Raw genomic sequence first — 20,982 nt, forward strand, 5'->3', positions numbered from 1 at the left:
AGTTCCGTGAGGAGCTGCTGAGGGTGGGGGTATTTAGTCTGGAGAAAAGGAGGCTCAGGGGAGGCCTTATTGCTCTCTATGACTGCCTGAAAAGAGGTCATTGCCTGAAAGGTGGGGGTCGTTTCTTCTTCTCTGAGGCAACCAGCAACTGGATGAGAGGACATAGTCCCAAACTGCACCAGGGGAGATCCAGGGTGGACATCAGAAAAAATTTCTTCACTGGAGGGTTTTTTAAACATTGGAACAGACTGCCTAGAGGGCTGGTGGAGTCACTTTCCCCAGAGGCGTTCAAGAAACAGCTGGACATGGCACTTAATGCCATGATCTAGTTTGCAAGGTGGCGATGATCAAAGGTTGACTTCACTTGTCCTTGAAGTCTTTTCTAACTTAAATTGTTCCGTGATTATGTGAAAAAACATAGATATTAATTTAAGTCATGGTTCTATGTTATATATTTGTGACCGGAACAGTGTTAATAAACACATATTTTAGTTACTGCTGAGCTGTGCTTGCAGAGCACCCAGGTGTTCTCAGTTACTCACAGTGCCCTCTCATTCAAGGAGGCTGATCAGGGACAAGAGGCTCAAAAGTGACACAGCTGGGACAACAGATTCCAACTGGTCAGAGATAACCCATGACATGTAACAGTGTGCTCCGTATTAGGCTGGGGGGGGTTATTGCCAAAATAAGTGTTGGTTGGAGAGTGGCTGGGCATTAAGTCTGCTTGTGGGGCATGCTGAGTAATTGCCTATGGCTCACTTGATTGTGTTTTATTTCTTTTCGTTTCCTTGAACTGTTTTTATCTCAAATGACAAGTTTTTCTCTCATTTTCTCATTTGCTCTTTGAAATCTCCCACCAATCCCTGTGGGAAGGAGGGAGCAAATGACTGAGTGGGAGCTAGCTGTCTGCCAGGGTCAATATCTCAGCCTTTTAAAAATGTACTAGTTCTCAGGAGCTTAGTGACTAATAGCTTTGGAAGGCTTCTTTATGGCAACAGATATCTGAAGCATTATTCCTGCAAACTCAGTTTCACTGCTACATTGACCACAGGATCTTTGGTGGTATAAGCTACATTTTGCATATGTAGTAGACACATTCTGGTATAAGGGTCCTGCGGTCCAAGGAAGTATTTCAAACATGGAGCTGTTGCAGAGTTGCTGACCCACAGTTGCTGTGCTGGTCCATTTGCCTTTGCTGTCTTTGATGTGAAAGCATCACATAACTAGCAGGGCAATGCAGGTGGGAAAAAAAGAAAAAAGTAGAAAACCAACTTTACTCCTTTGATTCCTTTAACTCATATAATTTCAGGTATTGCATGTAACAACAGCAGATAAACTTGTCAGAGCAAATGGTGGTATCTACAGATATATAGGATACTTCGAATACATAGGAAACGATCTAGCTCCAAAGAAGGTCAAGGACCCCTGAAAACCTTAGAAATCAACTTGGCAGCTATGAGAACAAATAGATGAAAATCTTAAACCAAATAAATTACATCACTTGTTTTCTTCATGCTCAATTAGGTTGCGGTATCAAGTCTTCTAATTCACAAAGCACACATCTACCATAGGCAAGCAGTAATGTGGAAGAAAACATTCTTACTTTTCATCAAAATATTCCTGTCTCTCACTGGCTAAATGTAGTTAGCTAGCTTGTGCAGGGTTGCTAAGAAACTGCAGTCCAAAGTTTTATTCCTGACTTTGTTTACAGATGTTATATGGTGATTTGCTTACAGAACAAAGAAAAGTGTGTAGAATTTAAATATTTGTTCTGAAAGTTATTATTAAGATATGGCTATTCTAGTAGAGGTGTTTCCTTTAGTCTCAGATTTGCAGTTCAAGCTTTCAGTACCTCTTCAGTAGAATGAGAATGGAAGTGTCTTCTTACATCCAAAGAGTATTACCTTTTTAGTACTTTCGATGTTACAGTAAAAGTGATGAAATGCATGCAAGTGCAAAATCAAATTTGTGTGGTTTAGCTAATCACTTTTTCAAAAAACAAATGACAAACTGCTTCACCTGTATCCATCTCAACTAAAGCTCTTCTTACTGCACAGATTACATAGTGCAGCCAGTATATTGCAACCTTTCCCAAGTATGAGTGTTCACTGTAGGTGGTAAATTTGGAATTTTCAGCAGCAGCTTTCTAACAAACTTTATTCATTGTGTCCAAGACTTGGTTTTCTAAGGATATCTTGGGTAAATATGGGTGGACTTTCCTTGGAATAGCAAATACATGGCATAGCCAAAATAATAATTCTGTTGTATTCCAGTTTGTACTCTAAAGCTTTCAAAAACTATTGAAAATTGTAATAGATCATTGACTTTGGATAGCCATATATTCAGAAACACTGATAACAGTTCATTAGTGAAAGAAGACATAAACCAGAAGGTTAAGTTAATAGGAACCATTCATAAAGCATACAAGCATACAAAGGGCTTCTGATTTGTGTAAAGTAACATTGCGAGTGACAGTAACTTGGTTTGCAATCTGAGGCTTTGTTCCCAAATTAGGATTGATTTTAGACTCAAAAGACATTAACAAAACCTGAAACTATGCTCATTATCTATATTTTTATGTGAAGAATTACTGTGAGGGATAATTTTTCAAATCTTATCCTGAATATACTTATGTCAGGTAGAAATACTTCATTTTTGAGATGAACAAGGTAAATTAAAGTGAAGTAAAATATTGTTAAAATAGTATAAGAAGATGTCTGCAAAGATTTTTTTTGCTCATTTAAATACAATTACTTTTGTGTCTTTCTTTACTTACATGAGAGTTTGTGTCAAGCCTTACAGGAAAACTATAAAGGGGCAGCCGTATACCCACCTTTATTCTTTCTTCTCCCCAAAGAAGCAAGATATTTATTTTTCTTGGAAATACTGTGGATTTCAGCCAGAGATACCTGAAGTCCTGAATGACCCAATGTAGGTTACTTTACTGCTGTCATCTTCTGGCAGTATTAATATGTGAGAGAGGGCCAGTATCCCAAAGAAGGAGGAGATGTACTGGAAAAGTGGTTTATTCTGTTTGTTATTTTTAGCAGTTGCTTTGGGAAGTTTTAAGGATACCTTTATTGGGCAAGAGTACAGTGTTACCCTGCTGTTATTCAAAGTTAAGCAAGTAATGTTATTAGGATACTGTAAAATCTTCAGTTCTAGGATTGTGTACTAGTCACTGAGACTATTGCAGACTGGAAGAGAGAATTTAATTTTTGTGTTGGACCAGTAATCCCAAGTGTAAAGAATTAGCTAAATTAAATATTTTTAAAACTTACTTCCATTTTTTTCTTGTATAAAAACTTACTCCTGATTTTGTCCTTTTTCCCTCATTAAGATGTGTAATGTAGTTGTTCCCTTTTACATTTTGCTAGCCAAGATTTGAACTTGGGCTTTTGTTCGTTCCTTTTTCTGTATGTCATGAGCAAAGTCATAAAGCTGTCTAATCTCAGAGATTAAGAATGAGAAAAGTGTAGACAGGTATTTGACTCTCGCCAAGTGTTTGTGCTACAGAATCACAGGATTAACTAGGCTGGAAAAGACCATCAAGATCATCAAGTCTGACCTGTGATCCATCACCAACTTGTCGTTGTGCCACTGAATGCCAGTCTTTTCTTAAACAACTCCAGTGACAGTGACTCCACCACCTCCCTGGGCAGACCATTCCAATGCCCCATCACTCCTTTTGTGAAGAAATTCTTCTTAATGTCCAGCTTAAACCCTTCCTGGTGCGTCTTAAGACTTCATAGTCTTGTCCTGTTGCTGTTGCCTGGGGGAAGAAACTGACCCCCCATGTGCTACACCCTCCTTTCAGGCAGTTGCAGAGGTCTCCCCCGAGCCTCCTTTCCATCTCTAGTCCTTAAGCTGTACAAAAAGAGACTGCCAGAATTGCTTGTAACCTCCTTGTTCTAGGATTTTCCACCCTTTCTACAGCCTCTGAACTAACCTGGTTGAGAAGTTATAAGGAGTTATAAGAAGAACTGGCATTTGGTTATAAAAAGAACTTTTTGCTTATGAGGCAGGGGAGTCTTAAAATCTAAGGAGCCTCATATACTTCAGTTTCAAAAGGAGACAAAGTAGTGCTTTTCATTAGGTACGTCTAGGTAGTCATATACTCTTCCAAGGTAATACTGTCCTTGATGTTACTTTTGAAAAGGTTTAATTCCAGAGCACAGGAACTGATCTGTACAGGTTATACTTGATATTTGCTTTAGTGACTTAAGAGTTGGATTGCCCACCTTGAGAAGGTTACTGTACAGTTAATATGAAAGGCAGTATAAAAAAAAAGCTCAGCTGAAAGTTCTGCTGTCCTGGTGATTGAACTGTTGTATTTCTTCTCACCAATGTTTTTTTTTTTTTTTCCTTCCAGAAAAGAGGCTGAATAAAAGTTTTCCCTTGGATTAAAGCATATTAAGAGATCAGTAATTTTTTATGTTTTTAGTACATTAGACTATATACTTGCCTAAATATATATTATTTACTGATTTTGTTTGATTTTTTTTATTCTATATCTTATTTCATTGGCTCCATCAGACCATCTATTCATGGTTTGTTTTGAAAATAAAGAAAAAAGATGTATTTGTTTTATATGTTCAGTTAATTTTCCTACTCACAAAAACAACACTGTAAAATGCTAATGAAATTTCAGAGGCATATTCCTTTCCTAGGCTTGCATCAGAACTTCGCACTTGTGACAAATTAACTGCTAATAGCTAACAAATGCTAAGAGAGTGGCAAGTCAGCATTGCTGTTACCCATGCTGTTAAGTTTAAAATTTGCGTGTCTGACGTGTGAAGTGTTCCATGTGTTTGTTTTAATGCTGTCATCTTTGATTTTGTGAGAAATTGATGAGATATTTTCAAGTTGTTCTAAAAGCAACTTCCCATAATCATGCAAAAAGTTATTAGCTCTGGGGATGTTGACTGGAGATCTTCCAGTCCTGTGCTGTAACCACATTTCAAAACCGTGATGCTGAGAAACAGTATCCTGTCTGTGATGACACCCAGGTCTTTGGCATTTTTCTTGATATCTTACATTGAAGATTTGTGTAACTTGTTTTTCATATTTAGTCTGTCATCTTTCTCCACTGTTAGTATCCTAATAGCTCTTCTTTGGCAAGTAGCTTTATTATTGCTGTTCTTCAGCTGTAGCAGATTATGTTTTAAAGGCAAAATATTGATATTTTGCTTGCCTATGCTTTTAACGTGTGACAGTTTCTTTTTATATTCTTATTCAGATGTTCCTAGAAAAGCATCTCAACCTAGTGTCAATTTGGAAAGTGTTTTCCACCCTCCAGATTATTAGAGAAAATTTATATATGACAGCTCTAAAAGAATATTTTTTCACTACTATATAAGACAGTAGTCTGGGATGCAAGAAAATGCATTTCTGATGATTGCTGTTAAAATATGTTTTTTCTCCATCTGTTATTACATTGTAACCCTTCAGATACCACATTTTCTGTTGAGGATTATATTGCAGTTTAAGACACAACTTTGAAAACATTTGAAAGTTTAAATAAAGAAGAGTTTTGCAAAAAATAAATTCCAACTCAGGTATTTTCCTACAAATACAAATAGCTACCCAAATTTCCATTCTTTCTCTTTTCATAGGATTGAAAATTGTTAGAACATTTAAAATTCCTTTATTATTATGATTTTCAATCTCCACCAACTTTTTATTTCTTAGTACTAATGCATTGTCTTTAAGCATAGGAAGTTTCCCCCTCTGAGAAAAAGGGCATCCCAAGAGGTGTGAGCAGAACTAATATGGCACACATTACTTGGCCCTGGAGTAACCAGTATGTTTGATGATATACGGAAATCTTATCTTTTTGACAGGGCCTCTTGGATCTAGCTACCAAAGTAGCAGGTATCCATATAGTCCATTTGGAGCCAAGGAGAAATTGGAGGTGTTTGTTCCATTCTTCACCAGGCAGCCTGCCTCCTCCAGGTGTGGCTTCTATCCACTCACTCTACTGAAAGACCTTCCTCCCATCACATCTTCCCAAACTTGGTACCTATGAGGGATTTCCTGGCAATACAGTCTCTGTCTGGGAAGCTGCAGTTTAGCCACATGCCTTTCATCAGGCAGGAAATGATTTATTAATGAATTATATGCACTAAGCTGATGTCTGCAGGTATTCCTACATTTCTAAAGTATAGTTGTTTGTGCTTTGATGTTTGAGTGATAACAGCTCAAAACTTGCATATGACGCCTAACAAAACCATAATAAAAGGAAGGGTTGTTTGGATATAATATCTTGTAAAACTTTTTAAGACAGGTCTTTTCATGTAAATATTAAGACATTTTTAAAAGACATTATTTCAAACACAGAGCTAGGAGACTATTTGGAAATACTTGAAAATAAAGAGAGATCTTTTCAAAACTTACTTTCATCTCTGATTTTTAAAATTATTTACTTCAGGCTTTTAAAATTGAATCTGTTAATGGATAAGACATTTATTTGCCAATTAAAGTCAAACAGGCTTTTTTCAAATGAAGAAGAATTCGGCTTTAATATTAGTCTTCATATAAAAAAAAACCTTAAAATTTAGTCTTGAAAAATTCTCTGGTCAAGTTTGGCAACCAAATAATGAATTGTGACAGATGAATAGGAAATTGAATAGGAAATCAGTTGAGATAATATAATTGTGAAATCTTGAACCAGCTTTAGAATTAATCAGTTTCAAACTTGTCAGTTTGATTTAGTGAATAAAGTTTACACTTTTCTCATAGGTTATGTAAATCTTACTTGTCAAATAAACTGCATTACTGTCTTTGACATTTTAGCAGTTTAGCATTGATCGTTTATATTGCTTTTTTCTTTCTTCTCTTTTTTCCTAGTCCTATTTATTGTTCTTGTTTTACATTAATCCATTCCAAACAAGTCATCTTAGTGTCTCCCATCTAATTGTCTTAAAAGGGTAAGGGGGAAAAATTACTCTAATAATAATGAAATAAGGAATGACTCTATGCAAACAAGCTGTACCAAGGGAAAGCAGCAGTGATTCTTGTCTGTAATACAAGCATCAACTTTAATTAAAAAGCACCTGTGTTCTCCAAATATGTGTGCAAGCAAGTCTGTCAACCACCACCAGGAGAAGAGTGTCTGTGTATACAACTATCTCAGCCTCCTCTGAAGTGCTCGCTATGTAGTTTTTCATTTCTCCCTTTGACTTAAACTTCTTTCTTTTTGGCTACTCAAGCCTTATATTATCTTTCTGTCTATGTCTTATCAACTTCCCATCTCTTTTGCTGTCTGGACTGAAACTCTATATCTCCCCTTCATAGCACCTCTCTAAAGTTCCCTGCCTACTCTATCTTGCTTGTGTCACATTTCTGCAATGGAGCTGTTTAACTGCACAAGGATGAGGGTACGACTTATTAGTAGAAAACATCCTGTGAAATACATGTTTGTAGAGTGTGTGGATCCAGGCTAGGCAAAGCATCCTCCTGTGGCTTTGCACAGTGGGGAAGGGGGTGAGCAGCCACTTCTTGCAGTTTCGTGTTTTCCTTCAGCAGCTTTTTGAAATTGAATACTTGCAGCTCAACTCTGCTTCCAGGCACAGAGCATACCTCTGATGTGATGGGTACTTCTGACATTTTTACTGCTCCCAGAAGGGCAAGCAGGCTTGCAGGTTTGGCCCAAGACAGGACCAAGATGTGCCTAAGCTTTGAGCATACGTGGCACACCATCTTAGCCTCACCTCTAAACAGCAGTGTGGGCATTGGTGCAACCTCATCTTCCTCATAGCATATTGTGTGTGGTGGAGGTTGGATGGGCATACACATACTAGCAAAAGGAGTAGTTGTTACAGAATTCTAGACAAGCATTTTGTTTAAATGTAAGATTTTGTTCAAAAATGAGAACCTATATCTAAGACTCCTTTCTGTTGCTTTGAATTATGTATCATTGCTGTATGTCTGTGAGTGTTTCCAGTAGGCATGAAGAGTTTAAAGTGATGGTGGTTATGTTAAAACATGTTCAGAGGAATATTTTAACATGGATATAAATTACTGTGAGGGGTTAAATACTACGACATATGATGGATAGTTGTTCATTTAGCACCTGAGGATAAGCAAAATCAAAGCCTTTAAGCCCAATAGTTTGTGCTTACTTGGAAAAATGTTTGTCTAACTGCAGGCATGGAACCCGTTGTGCTGGAGAAGTGGCAGCCACAGCTAACAACTCACACTGCACAGTAGGAATCGCCTTTAATGCCAAGATTGGAGGTATGTGAAACAATCTCACACAGAAAAAAAAATGCAACTAAAGAGCCATTTGTGCTAAATGGTACATTCAGACCTTTCTCAACAAGAGAAGGAGATTTGTATGAACAAGCCTCACTGTGTTAGCTAGTAAAGCTCAGTTGTAGAGCAGTCGTTCAATATCAGTACTGAATGAGTTTGTCTGTGGTGGCCCTTCTGCAGTGGTCTTTAGAACACTGCCTCCCAGTACACATCAAAAAATAGAAAGTCAAACTTTTGATGAAAACATGACCCCAGAATCAGGACACTGGGGTTTTCTCACAGATTCAGAGCTCTTAAGCCATGAACTTCGACAAACCATAAATAAAGGTACACATCAGTTATATTGCCTTGCATATTGATCCCAAATGAAACACTCTCAAATCATAATGCATTTTTATGGTTTTTGTCTGTGGTTGGTGAGAAGTTTCTTTTGATCCCTGTGGGTGATAAGATTATTGCCTGAAAAACAATGTTTGATCACATATTTTTGTTCATTCAGCCAAGAAGTTTCAAGTGTTTTCTGTGAATTCTTAGTCATTGGTTGTTGAATTAATGTTTTTAGCATAGTTTTATGACAGTGATTATCAAAATGTCATCTGCCTGTCTCCTGGGATGTAGTATGCCTGTGACAGATTGTAATATTTCTAGTGAAGTTTATTCTGAACTTTCTGTGAAGTCATGGGATTTGTGTATTGGCTTTCAGCTGAAAGACTCATAGCTCAAATTCATTAACTGTTGTCTTTTGAAATAGAGCTTAAAATAGAGCCTGTCTGTGAAAATAGAAACATGATTACCTATTTGTACACCAGAGGACAGTTCAAAAATATGAGCAGGCAGAATTGAGACCATGTTTCCATTATTAAAAATACTGTATCTGTTCTCTGCTAGATCAGTACAAGTTTGATCCAAATCTAATGTGAGCACAGATGCATTTCAAATTGCCCACAGCACACATCATCCTCACGTCAGCTTTCTGTTTTCCTGCTGGGTAAACAAAATTAGGGTAGATAATCCCAGATCCAGGATAAGGTTACAGTGGTGCAGAGAGAAAAAAAAAATTCCCCTCAGGTGAAGAGCCTTCCTGCACAAAACTACTCTGTCAGAGTGGTTTAGAAAATCAGAACTGGTCAAGTGAGGGAGTTTGTGACAGATGAACAGGTTGTCTCATGTAAACATGGCATTTAACCATGAACCAGCAGTTGTGATATCAGATCTGTTGAGTTGACAAACCGGAGTCAGAAAAGAGTGATGGAAATAAGAGATACGTTCCAGAGAAGTTTCATTTTTGAGTGGAATAGTCACATAACCTGCAACAGCTTTGACATGGCTTTGAAAAGTTCTCCAGAAGCAACAGTGACTTCTTAACAGTTTAATAATTATTAAGCATTAGGAATATGCAATAATAATAAATACCCTCCAGGCATATTAGCTGACTCACAGTCTTTTCTAAATATAGTGTAAAAACTGATTCAGAAGGACACAGTATACAGGTAATAGAAACAGTAAAGACTAGATACATTTATGCATTTTTATTATTTATTCCTAAAAGAAAGGTGGAAATTAATAACAGTGTATAAAAACTCACTTGAGATGCCACCTTTTAAAAGGATCAGCATTTGGAAATAAGACTTCAGGAAGCTCAACAAATAATCTGCAGAAAATCAGAGTTAAGAGGAAGTTCCAGGAAAGGTAGGTTAAGCTTCCTCTTCCACTAGGTGAATATGTTTGAGAGCTTTGCTGCTGCTGACCTCTACTTGGCATGTCTCATTCTTTTCCTTCAGAGCAGCCATAAGCTACTCATGTGAATATACTGTGGTTGTGTTCCCTCTCTGCAGGCCAGATAGAGTGTAAAAATTTTGAATTATAATATGCTGAACTAGTATTCAGCTCAGTTGTTTCCCAGGGATTTAAAGGCCCTCCTGGGGTATTCTTGGAGAATAAGCTAGAGTTGAGGTAAAGCAATAGCATTCTTCTTATATAGAGGAGCACCTGCTGACAATGATGTTGGATTTGCTCCACCAAGTATATTTTACTTCAACCAGAAAGCATTTCTGAACACATAAGGGATACTAATATATCAAGCAGAAGGGAAAAATAATCTGTCCCATCAATATGCCATAAAATACTGACAGTTGAACAAATCCAGTTAATGATGTTTCTGATGGTAAGTTGTTAACAAGATAGCCATTAATAATGCTAATTTGCTTCTAAATATATTTATACTCCTTGTCTTGTTTCCATATGTTTGAGAATATCTGATGACCAAGTTTCTTGGAAAGTCTGAGCCTTCTTTTAAAATTGCATAAGTGGAGATGTAACTTGTAGAAAAGAAAATTTTAGTAAAATTGCAATGTGAGTCTTCAATTTTTTCACAGGTTATGACAAGTACCTTATAAAAAAATTATGCAAGCTTCTGTGCAGCTAAGCTACAGGTTCCTCACACTAAAAGACAAACCAGTGCACCAAAGGGATGGATCTTTTTTTTAGATTTAAACTCTGAAATAATCATGCAAAACAAATTACCACATACAGAGCTTGTGAGACTTTCTATAGGAACGCTTGATCAGTTTGCTGTTATTATTGCAAACTGATTGTGGAAGTTGTAAAACATCTGTGGGGATTTGGGTGCTTAGTTACTTGGCTGGGCTCAAGTCCTGATGGGAAAACAGTTACACTGAATTATAGCACAACAGATGTATATTGTCTTCCCTTGACGAGGATTAATTCAGCTGTTTCTTTATGTTTAAGTCAGATGTTGCATAAAAACTAGCATTTTAAAAGAAAACTTCTTTCAGCTCAGTTTTGGACGTTTCCTATGATTCATTGAAAATTTGTTCTGAGTAAAAAGCCACTTACATTTTGCAATTACTGCAAATATTAGAAAAAGTTTTTAGGGCTCTAAAGTCTTGGAACAATCTGCAAAGAGTGTCTGCTAATTGCCTTTTGGATAGCTTTTGTTGTGCTATCACCACATGCCACACTTTGGAGGATGTGTGATCAGCAGATTTAACCACTGCAGACATTGGCTGGAGGTGGACAGAAAGGCAGGGACGAAGGAAGGAGCATTATTTTCACTGCAAATATCCAGTGAGATGTCTGTTGTTCAGAGTCATCGTGCACAGAATTACAGAATCATTTCGATTGGATAAGACCACAGTCCTCAAGTCCAACCTTTGACTGATCACCACCACCTTGTAAACTAGGCCACAGCACTAAAAGCCATTTCCTGTTGTTTCTTGAACACCTCCAGGGATGCTGATTTCACCACTTCCCTGAGCAATCTGCTCCCCTGCATAAAAAACCCCTCCAGTGAAGAAATTTTTTCTGATGTCCACCCTGGATCTCCCCTGGTGCAGTTTGGGACTATGTCCTCTCATCCTGTTGCTGGTTGCCTCAGAGAAGAAGAAATGACCCCCACCTTTCAGGCAATGACCTCTTTTCAGGCAGTCATAGAGAGCAATAAGGCCTCCCCTGAGCCTCCTTTTCTCCAGACTAAATACCCCCACCCTCAGCAGCTCCTCACGGAACTTCATCAGCTCTGTTAGCCTTTCCTGGACATGTTCCAGTACCTCACTGTCTTTCTTCAAGTGAGGAAATAGAACTCCAGAAGCAGCCTCACCAGGGCCAAATACAGGGGGAAAACCACTTCCCTGGTCCTGCCGGCCACTATTCTTGACACAGGCCAGGATGCCTTTGGCCTTCTTGGCCACCTGGCCACACTGATGGCTCATGGTTAGCTGGCTGCCAACCAGCACCCCCAGATCCTTTGCCCTGGGCCACTTTCCAGCCACTCTGTCCCCAGCCTGTGGTGGTGCATGGGGATGTTGTAACTGAAGAGCAGGACTTGCACTTGGCCTGGTTGAACATCACACAGTTGGCCTTGACCAACAGCTTTGAAGCATGTCTGTCCATTGTTGGCTACAGAGAACAACACCTAAGTCACAACTTTGTGTTGCTTTAAAAGTATACCACTTCACTATTACAAAAAAAAAAAAATGTGTGATTTACTTTAGGTGCCAGTGGCAGCATTTGAGTTATTGTTCATTGGTATAATAATTTGACTGGCTAACAAAGTCATAAAGGAAAGCTTCATTTTCCTTCTTTCGAAACCAGTGTACATTTATTGTCTTTATTCAGAACTAGAGAAATACTTTAATATGCTTTAAAGGAATTGAGCACACAACTTTCACCCATCATTATTTTTCTGTGAAGAAAATGAGAAGAAAATAAAATCCTAGAATCCCACACTTGGTTTAATGACTCTTTTTTATAAAGCAAAGTTCATAGTGGGATCACAGTTTGTAGAAGGTTATTATCTCACAAAACATAGGCAACTGCTGTGTGAACTGAGAAATACTGTTGCTTTTCATTTTTAAGTCAAATAGAATAAGGGAAAAAAAGTCTTTTTTCAAGAGAGCAGTCCCTATGCCTCTTGTCAACTGAAAGTTAATGTCTTAGTAAACACACAAGTTTCTTTAATGTGAGCTCATAGGTAAAATGCAATGTGTCTGTAATTAAAAATATGTAAATTTGGCTTATAAATTGGAGTAGCCTTTTAAAGCTGAAAGAGCATCTTACTTGTAAATTGTGAGAGTGATCATCCCTCTGTCATACAATTTTTTAAATTTTTATTTAGTATTTTGTGTTCCTTTGATCACATGTCACACTAACTGTGTGTAGGTCTTTTTTCTTGTTTAGGTTAAAACTAGCATTGGTGGTTTTTTTCAGATTTAACCACAAAGTCTTACAGTTAGAAAAAACCCAACTTCCATATTTTCTCAGTTTTCAGATTTTAGCATGCTATATTCAGTCTAGTAAACCTAAAACATGGTGAAGTGCTGGCACATTGACTTGCCCAAACCCACATGAATGGATTCTTTTAACATAAGAATTTCAGATTATGCCTCACAAAAGCTTCTTCTAAGAGAAGGATATTCACCATATTGTAATTTCAGTTTGAACAACATTACATATTTGTTCATAACCTCTTGCAATTGCTGTGCTACAGTCTGTGGTAATCATTTTGTACACAAGAGACTTTTCGCCAGTTTTTTCCTTGCAGCCTCATACAATGAAGGAATGATGCCAAGGTTACTTGTCTGTAGGGATCCTTTTATTACATCTGTTAACATGATTGAAACTGTGAATGACTCAAGGAAGGTGATGCAGTTTCACTGCAGTATAAAAGGAGAAAGAAAATAAATTGTTATCTTTAAGTGACAAAAACATTACAAGGTTCAAGTATTTTTTAGAATTTTATTTAGCCTAAAACTTTATTGTTGAAGTTTGAAGGCTGCATAGTGGATAAATTACTTACATATAATTTTTAAAACTTAAAGAAGGATGAAAATATTAGTATCTTTTTATATTTTTTCCATCTAGAGACATAGGGAAAACAGATACCCAAACAGATTTTGTTATTATTGTTTTTTTCTTTAATAACAGTAGGAATTCTTAGAATTATTCAGTTCAGCGTCATACACAACAGTTTTCTCTGAGGGGGTAAAACAAAAAAAGAAACATTTTGAGTTTGTCTGTACAGTTCATTGAATTTTTCATTCTGAAGGTGTACGGATGCTGGATGGAGATGTGACAGATATGGTAGAAGCAAAGTCTCTAAGCCTTAATCCCCAGCACATCCACATCTACAGTGCCAGCTGGGGGCCCGATGATGATGGTAAGACTGTGGATGGACCTGCTTCTCTAGCACGTCAGGCCTTTGAGAACGGCATCAGAATGGTAGGTTGACATCACAGTGCATCGCCTGGATCTGCTTTCATGTGCACGTGTAAGGGTACCTTTGCCCAGTACGTGCAAGTGCTCAGCATGGGGAAGGCAAAGGACTTGGAAGGAAAGAAGAAAACTTCCTTTGCATAAAACTGAAAACATGTTTTTCTTTTGTAGTGACAATCAGTGACCTGATTGTCAGTCTTACCTGAGGTATCAGATCTGTTCATTTTCAACTGGAATACATCATCCTCAGTGTCTTTTAAAACTGCTCTGAGGTAGTGATGTAATTAGAAATAAATTGTCTGAGAAATGCTACTTTGCACATCAGTGCCAACTCATCGAATCTGAGTTGCAAAGAAATTTTAAAGCAAAACCTTTGACTGTGTTTCCTTCTTTCTTCATTTCTGTTTTGTTTTGTTACGTGTGATTTCTTAATGTAAGTTTGATGATTTTAATAGGGAGTTGGGGCAAAAAAAAGTCTATAACCCATGGTTCTTTTACCATTTATGTCTGGTCTCAGAGAATTTACAATACTGTGATGAAGGGGACACTAATGGAACTGCAAGGATGCAGTTTTTCTTTTTTGGTCATGAAAGTTCTTTGTTAAAACATATGTATGTGTTTGTTTAAATGCCGTATTTCATGTAGGGAAGACAACTGTGAAAAGTTCAGCCTGAATTTCTGTACCAGAAGGACTCAGCCATTTCCTCATTGAAATCTCAAGTTCTCAAAACTAGGGATAAATATGTGGAGTAACTTGCTAAGAGCGTAGAGCTTGCTTACAAACATTATTGTTCCACTATTGTTATAGCAGTTATATGAGAGGATACCCTACAGAACCCAGATGAATTTCATTTTACCAGTACATTGTTCTGTATATGAAATAAGCACCAGTCTATAGTGAAAACATAGCATTTGATTTTCTGAGGCAGGCTTTTTCTGATAACAATGAAGAAACAGGTTGGTATACTTTTTTGAGAAATAATAGAAGCCATATGTGATACAAGTAAAATTATTATTTTTACAATTTAACTTTTATATAATATTATTAAACTTTGTTCTCCCTGAAGTTGCCCATGAGGAATTGAATAGATCTAAATTTCCATATGTTTGGATATTTTATCTGTCTCTGACTATGAAAGCTTCATTTCTACTCACTAAATAGAAGGTATTTTTAAAACTTATATTAAAATGTACTGATAAGAAATACAAAACATTTAAGGTTAACCTCTAATTTCCATTCTTTAAAATACAGTATAGACTGAAAAATTGTAAATGCATGTTGGAATTACCATCTTACCTGTTAGGCTGTTTCCAGACCAAGATTTACTTCAAGATGAACTGTTCTCTTTCTTTTTAATTAGTAATGTCTTTCTGTATTCAGATTAAGGTACTTTCTCTATTTTTCCTTACACTCTCATTTTAAAAGATGAGGCAAATGGAAGAAGAAAAGATTAATTTTCTTTGACAGAATATCCCAGAAATGGGCTCATTGTTCAAGATTGTGATTACATACTCAGCCAAACACAGATTTCCCTAAGGAGTCACAATAATTGTGCAATAATAATAGGCAGACAAAAATGCTTATTTTGTTATGTACAGATCGTTACTCTCCTTTTTCAGAAATATTGAACTGAACAACAACAGTATAACATCTAGGATTGCATCTGTGGAGTAAATTAAAGTAACATTGTATCTTGGTTTAAGACAATTAAAGGGGGCAGACATTCCAGAATTAGTTACTTTCCCTTTCAGTTTTAACCACTCTGCTTCCACCAATTAGGAGAGATGAATGCAAGAGGATATAAGTGAAATAATAACAGTTTAAAACAATTGCTAAAAAATGAAACAGGAACAGGCAAAAAGTAACTGTGATAATCAGTAGTCATAATGTTGCTGAATTTCATGGATTCCTCATGGACTCCCCAGAAACAAAGAAAAGCAAAAACAGCAGAGAAACCTTCCCCCAAGATGGCACTCTCCATGGATGACCTTGTGTGGAGAGATAAAGGGAAAATGGCAGGCAACTGTTACCCCCAGGATGGCTCCCTCTGCAGACGACCTGGGGTGGAGAGAGAGAACAGAGGAGAAGAACAATACAGCAACTCAACCTCCACAAGTAAAAATCTTCCTCTTCCCCCCAAATATCAACCAACAGGGAAAAAGAACAAAACAGAAAGAAAACCTAGAGTCCCTGGAGGCTGGAACTGGGTCAACAGCTGGAACTCATGGAGGGATTTCACCTTCTCTTTAGCAAAAATAGTAGGCAGAGGGCTTGGACAACTTGCATTCCATGCCCTCCTGCTTTGACCAGGCACTGCTGGCAGTCTGGGGCAACCATATGGAGCAGGGGATGTTCTATTTTTCTTGGCTTGGTGGTGCAGCTGCTGTCTGCCTTGTGCTACCTCAGCTTGCCCAGCAAGAACAAAAGAGAAAGAGCACTTCTTGAATGCCCCCAACCTTAAAAAAGAACTAGCATATACCCTTGACCTCACTGTTCCTTTTCTGGCCACTGGGTCTCCAAGAGATGGTAACAACTTTGGGCACAGGTAGATATGGAATACAGTAACATTTTGGGTTACCCAGGACACATCAGTACAGGAAAATTGGGCAAAACATTCTTTCAGACCTACACAAAATTTGAAGATCAGTATTCTTAATTTATCATGCAAGTATCCACACAATTGTATATTAAAATTTTAAAATGGAACAGCAAAAGGAAATGCCAAGATTTTTAAAAAATGTCTGAAAAGGAAATTATGTCTGGCTGGTTTTATTAGGAAAATCAAAGATAGTACTGAATAATAACTTTGTAGCATGATCAGACTCAATTATGATTTTTTATTTATTATAATCATTGCATAAAAACTAAATGGATGCAAGAGCCATCTGTTGTTGAGTTTCCTGAGAGACTTGGTTCCATCAAAAAAGCACCTGATTTATCTTAAGCACATATTATTCCAATTAGCTGCTTATGCTGTGTGTTTCACAACTATTATTATTTTTAATTCTGCTGAGCTGATATGATTACAACTTTCAAATCCTGCAGAAAATAATAAAGATGACTGCATAGATTTCTGTAGAATTACAGAGAGACAGCATATGCCTTGAATTGAAATAGACAAATCTGTTTAAAGAAAGGCTACTGAGGAATAAATGAATTAATGAAATGAACCCGTAAGTTAAATATACCTAAAAATTCCACCCAGTTCCAAGGTAATGACAAAGGAAACCAGTTTTTAAACCTGTCAGAAGTACTATGATTTTATGTCAGCTTTAAGGGTATTTCATTTAATTTTATTAAATTTACATACTTAAATTCAAAGAGAATTTGGATACTTTACTATCAAACAATTTCTGTGCAAATATACAACTCCCTTTATAGCATTCTTTCAGCTGACGAGGTACTTTTCTTGAAAATAGTGTAGTTGTAAGTGCGGAAAATTCTAGATGTCTACATTTTAAATCCTAATGCATTAGAACTTGTAGACCTCATAATATCAATAAAAAAATCCATTGTAATTATGCAGAATTTGCCTGAAAAAATATCAAACAAATGGTCATATATCAAAAAGTAACATATTCACTGAAAGATTAAGTATGTAATGTCACATTTCACCCTGTGCTCAAGATCAAGCAGGCTTAGCATTGCATAACGTGTTTATGGGCGAATCATGTCATAAGACTGTGCTGAATCTGGGACAAAATGGAGAGCACAAAAGCCTTCCTTGATTCATAAATATGAAATCTAAGTATGTTTTTAGGATACCTGTCAGTGTCTCACTGTCAATAAGCACAATGCTATAAGCACTTGATGGAGTTGAGTTTGCTGAATCATGGCTCTGCCATGCAGCATTCAGGCTAGTTCATTTGTATTCATACAAATAAGCCTGGTATTCTGCAATAGTGTCAACATCATTTGGAGAGGAAAGCATTTCAGATATTCAGACTTGTTCTCTCACTGCTGTTTGGCAAAGATCTAATAGTCAAGCTTCTGGATATGTAACCACTGTAGATATTTTTCATTGAAGGATTCCAAAGAGCTGGTTATCTCACTCTCCAGTGTCTCACCAATCGTATGTTTTATGTTGTTTCTGTAGTACACATAAGTGTACTAGTGTACTAGTCAGGTCATCCTTAATATAATCTAGAAAGGGTGGAGAGACGGGAAATCTGCATGGAAACTCTTGACACAGGCACCTTCATCTTACTGCTGTGACACCACTCTATTTAGTGAGCTTGACTCAAGCCAAAATATTTGATGGACATTAATGATCAGATGCTGTGTGGCTGAACCTCATGTGCAAACTCAGCTTCATGCCTTCTCTCCATCATAATTGCCCCTTCTCATATCTCTCGCTTCAACAGCTTTGGCTGCAGAGTGTGTGTTCCAAGTGCTTGCTGGGAGCAGAAAGGCTCTCTTACAATCACTACAAGCATCCTACCCACATGCAAGAGTGAGGGAGAAAAGGGAAGAAAAAGAGAAATCAAGAAAAAGGATTTAACAGTTATTATCATCATCATCATTACTGTATGTTTCTGCTCTGAAAATGGAAGAGATTTCTCATCATTTACAAGTGTCTAGGCAAAGGTTTGCTCCCAGTGTTCTATGTTTCTAGAGATGTTTCTATTAAATTTATTTGTCCTGTCATGATGTCTCGGCATTATTCTGAGTAGGATGTGTTGCTTACACCAAGAGGAATTTTTCCCTTTTATTTTGCCAGAGAACTGCATTTCAGAAATCAAAGGCAGAAGTTATAGCAGGAAGGATTGACTTCTAGTCAAACGTGCCAGAATGGCTGGTTTTTAATACATTTCAAGTGATACACAGCAGATTTTTAAAATTATCTTTTAAACTGCATATTGTGTTTTTTCACCTTGTACAGCTGTTGTTTGAGTCTAAATAACATATACCTGTTTTTATTCGTGTCTGCAATCATATATGGATATATTTTGCATGCATGAGACCTTCTGCACATTTCCAGTAAGTGGGCAAAAATACTTGTTGAAAATCAATCAGAGGAATTAGTACTGTACTTGGGGATGGTCTCAGAAGACATGATTTGCAATATGCTGATATAATCTAGTATTAGATTCTGGCATTTATCTGTTATATACTTTGCATATATACTGTGTATCCTTGTTGCATCTATGATATAAAATGAACATGGATATGTGATGAGAAATAGATATAGATAAGATATAGATATATACATATGCTTCAACATACTAAGTTAAACTTTGATTTGCTCTGTACTAGAGGTGGATGCTGATTACATAATAGAACTTGAAAAGTCCATCAATATTTTTTCATTGTATTTCTTCCTGCTCATGTCAAGACACAGCACCATTGGCTTAATATTCATAGTTCTAACGTCTATCATCTGCACCTGCCTTTTGTCATAAGTCCAATCAGTGAAATTTCATCCAGTTGTTGCTTCATCTAAATCCCTGTTTTCCTGATCCATGTATTATTTTCTGGTTTCTGGAAATCTTTCAAGAAGAGCCAGTCTTAACTGAAATCTCATGTCCATGTCTTTGCAAGCCAGTAGCAACCTTTACTATTGAAAATAGTATAGCTAATTACTCATCTAAGTCTCTTGCTTTCATTTCCATTGTAAACTGCCTCTTTTGCTGTATTTATGGTGCATCTTATGGTATTAGAAAACTCGACATATAATTCATTACAGATTTTGAGCAATCGATCTCTTGGATAAATTGAATTGGAACATAGGACATAAGACAGGAAATGACAGCATAGGTCATCCAGTACAGCTTTCTACCACCACAGGCATTGTGCCGTTTAAATACATTGAGCATTTTATGTTCTAGAAAAAGTCAGATTCTTTTCCCCTCTGATTCTGTTAGGAAAACATTTAATGGCCAACATTAATTGTTGGTTAGAGATTTTCTTCTAAGTTACAACATGGTTTCTTCATGTGTAGTTTTCTGCCCATTTATTCCTGGATATAAATTGTGCCTCATCTTAAATAACTTCCTCCATTTTTGTTTCTGATACATTTTTCAGTTACTCTCCTTTCAAGCTTCATTTAGATATGATAGACATGCCACACTCACTGATCACTTAAAAACTAGTCTGTCCATCTCCTTGCTCATTAGAGTAGTGCTTCTCCACATCTTCCAGCCTGAATTCTTTTCTTGAATGCAGGTGGTAGTGATTACTAGACTCACTAAGATGGTCTTTCTCTTTTAGGTCAAAATACCTAATAACTTTTTTTCCTGAGCTCATCCTTGACATACTGTACTCATAACTTCCTTGACCTCTATATTTTTCCAGCAGAGACTATATTATTTCCTGTACAAGTATTTCCACTCCCACCTTGATGTTACAATAATGTTAATTTTCTTTTGCTTCATTACAAATTTCTTGCAGGGCTCATCACATCTTTGCAGAAGCCTGACAATCTGGTTCTAATACATTTCTCTGCATAAAATAAGTTACCAAACAAAAACTTCACAGGCTTATCAGAAATTCTTAAGTGTTTGTTGCATTTTGAGCTTTTGTACAGTAATGCAGGCACCACTTACTGACCTTTAAAATCTGTTCTGCAATCTTAAGAGTAATGTTTTGTATATTGAGTTTCTTTCTGTTAGTCAGAATTTCCAAATCAGACTTCATTCTTCTGGTTCTTTCTGAAACACTTTCTGTTTTCTGGCATTTTTATTTCCAGTGTGGATACCAGAACGGGGCGTGCAAGTTTAAGCATTTTCTATTCATGCATAGTACTGCTTCCATATTCCCTGGATGAGTTCATATAGATCTTACTTAGTAATCCAGTGGACAGACTATTTTAGGGCAGCTCATTCCCAATTGATTATCTTCCATAGTCCTAAACTTTCTAAGCTACTGCTTTGCAAAGTTTGTTCACTTTCCTTTATTTCTTACCAATAAGCCTAATTTCTAGGTCTGACTGCCTTGCATTTGGCTGACGTATCTCAGATGCCTTAATGACTTTGCAGATGTGGTTTAAACTT

The 20,982-nt window shown here is 36.9% G+C and overlaps 1 protein-coding gene across 2 annotated transcripts in view; it reads left to right on the forward strand.

The window, feature by feature from the left end:
• The window catches only part of PCSK5 (proprotein convertase subtilisin/kexin type 5), a 220,552-nt gene that overhangs the window by 81,657 nt on the left and 117,913 nt on the right, over positions 1-20,982 (forward strand). For both annotated transcript variants that reach the window (XM_068177017.1, XM_068177018.1), the window contains exons 6-7: positions 8,150-8,238; positions 13,823-13,995. In XM_068177017.1, the coding sequence (XP_068033118.1) occupies positions 8,150-8,238; positions 13,823-13,995 (262 nt within the window). The remainder of the gene's footprint in view (positions 1-8,149; positions 8,239-13,822; positions 13,996-20,982) is intronic.

This window comes from Anomalospiza imberbis, chromosome Z (genome assembly GCF_031753505.1).
Source record: "Anomalospiza imberbis isolate Cuckoo-Finch-1a 21T00152 chromosome Z, ASM3175350v1, whole genome shotgun sequence".
Classification (NCBI taxonomy): Eukaryota; Metazoa; Chordata; class Aves; order Passeriformes; family Viduidae; genus Anomalospiza; species Anomalospiza imberbis.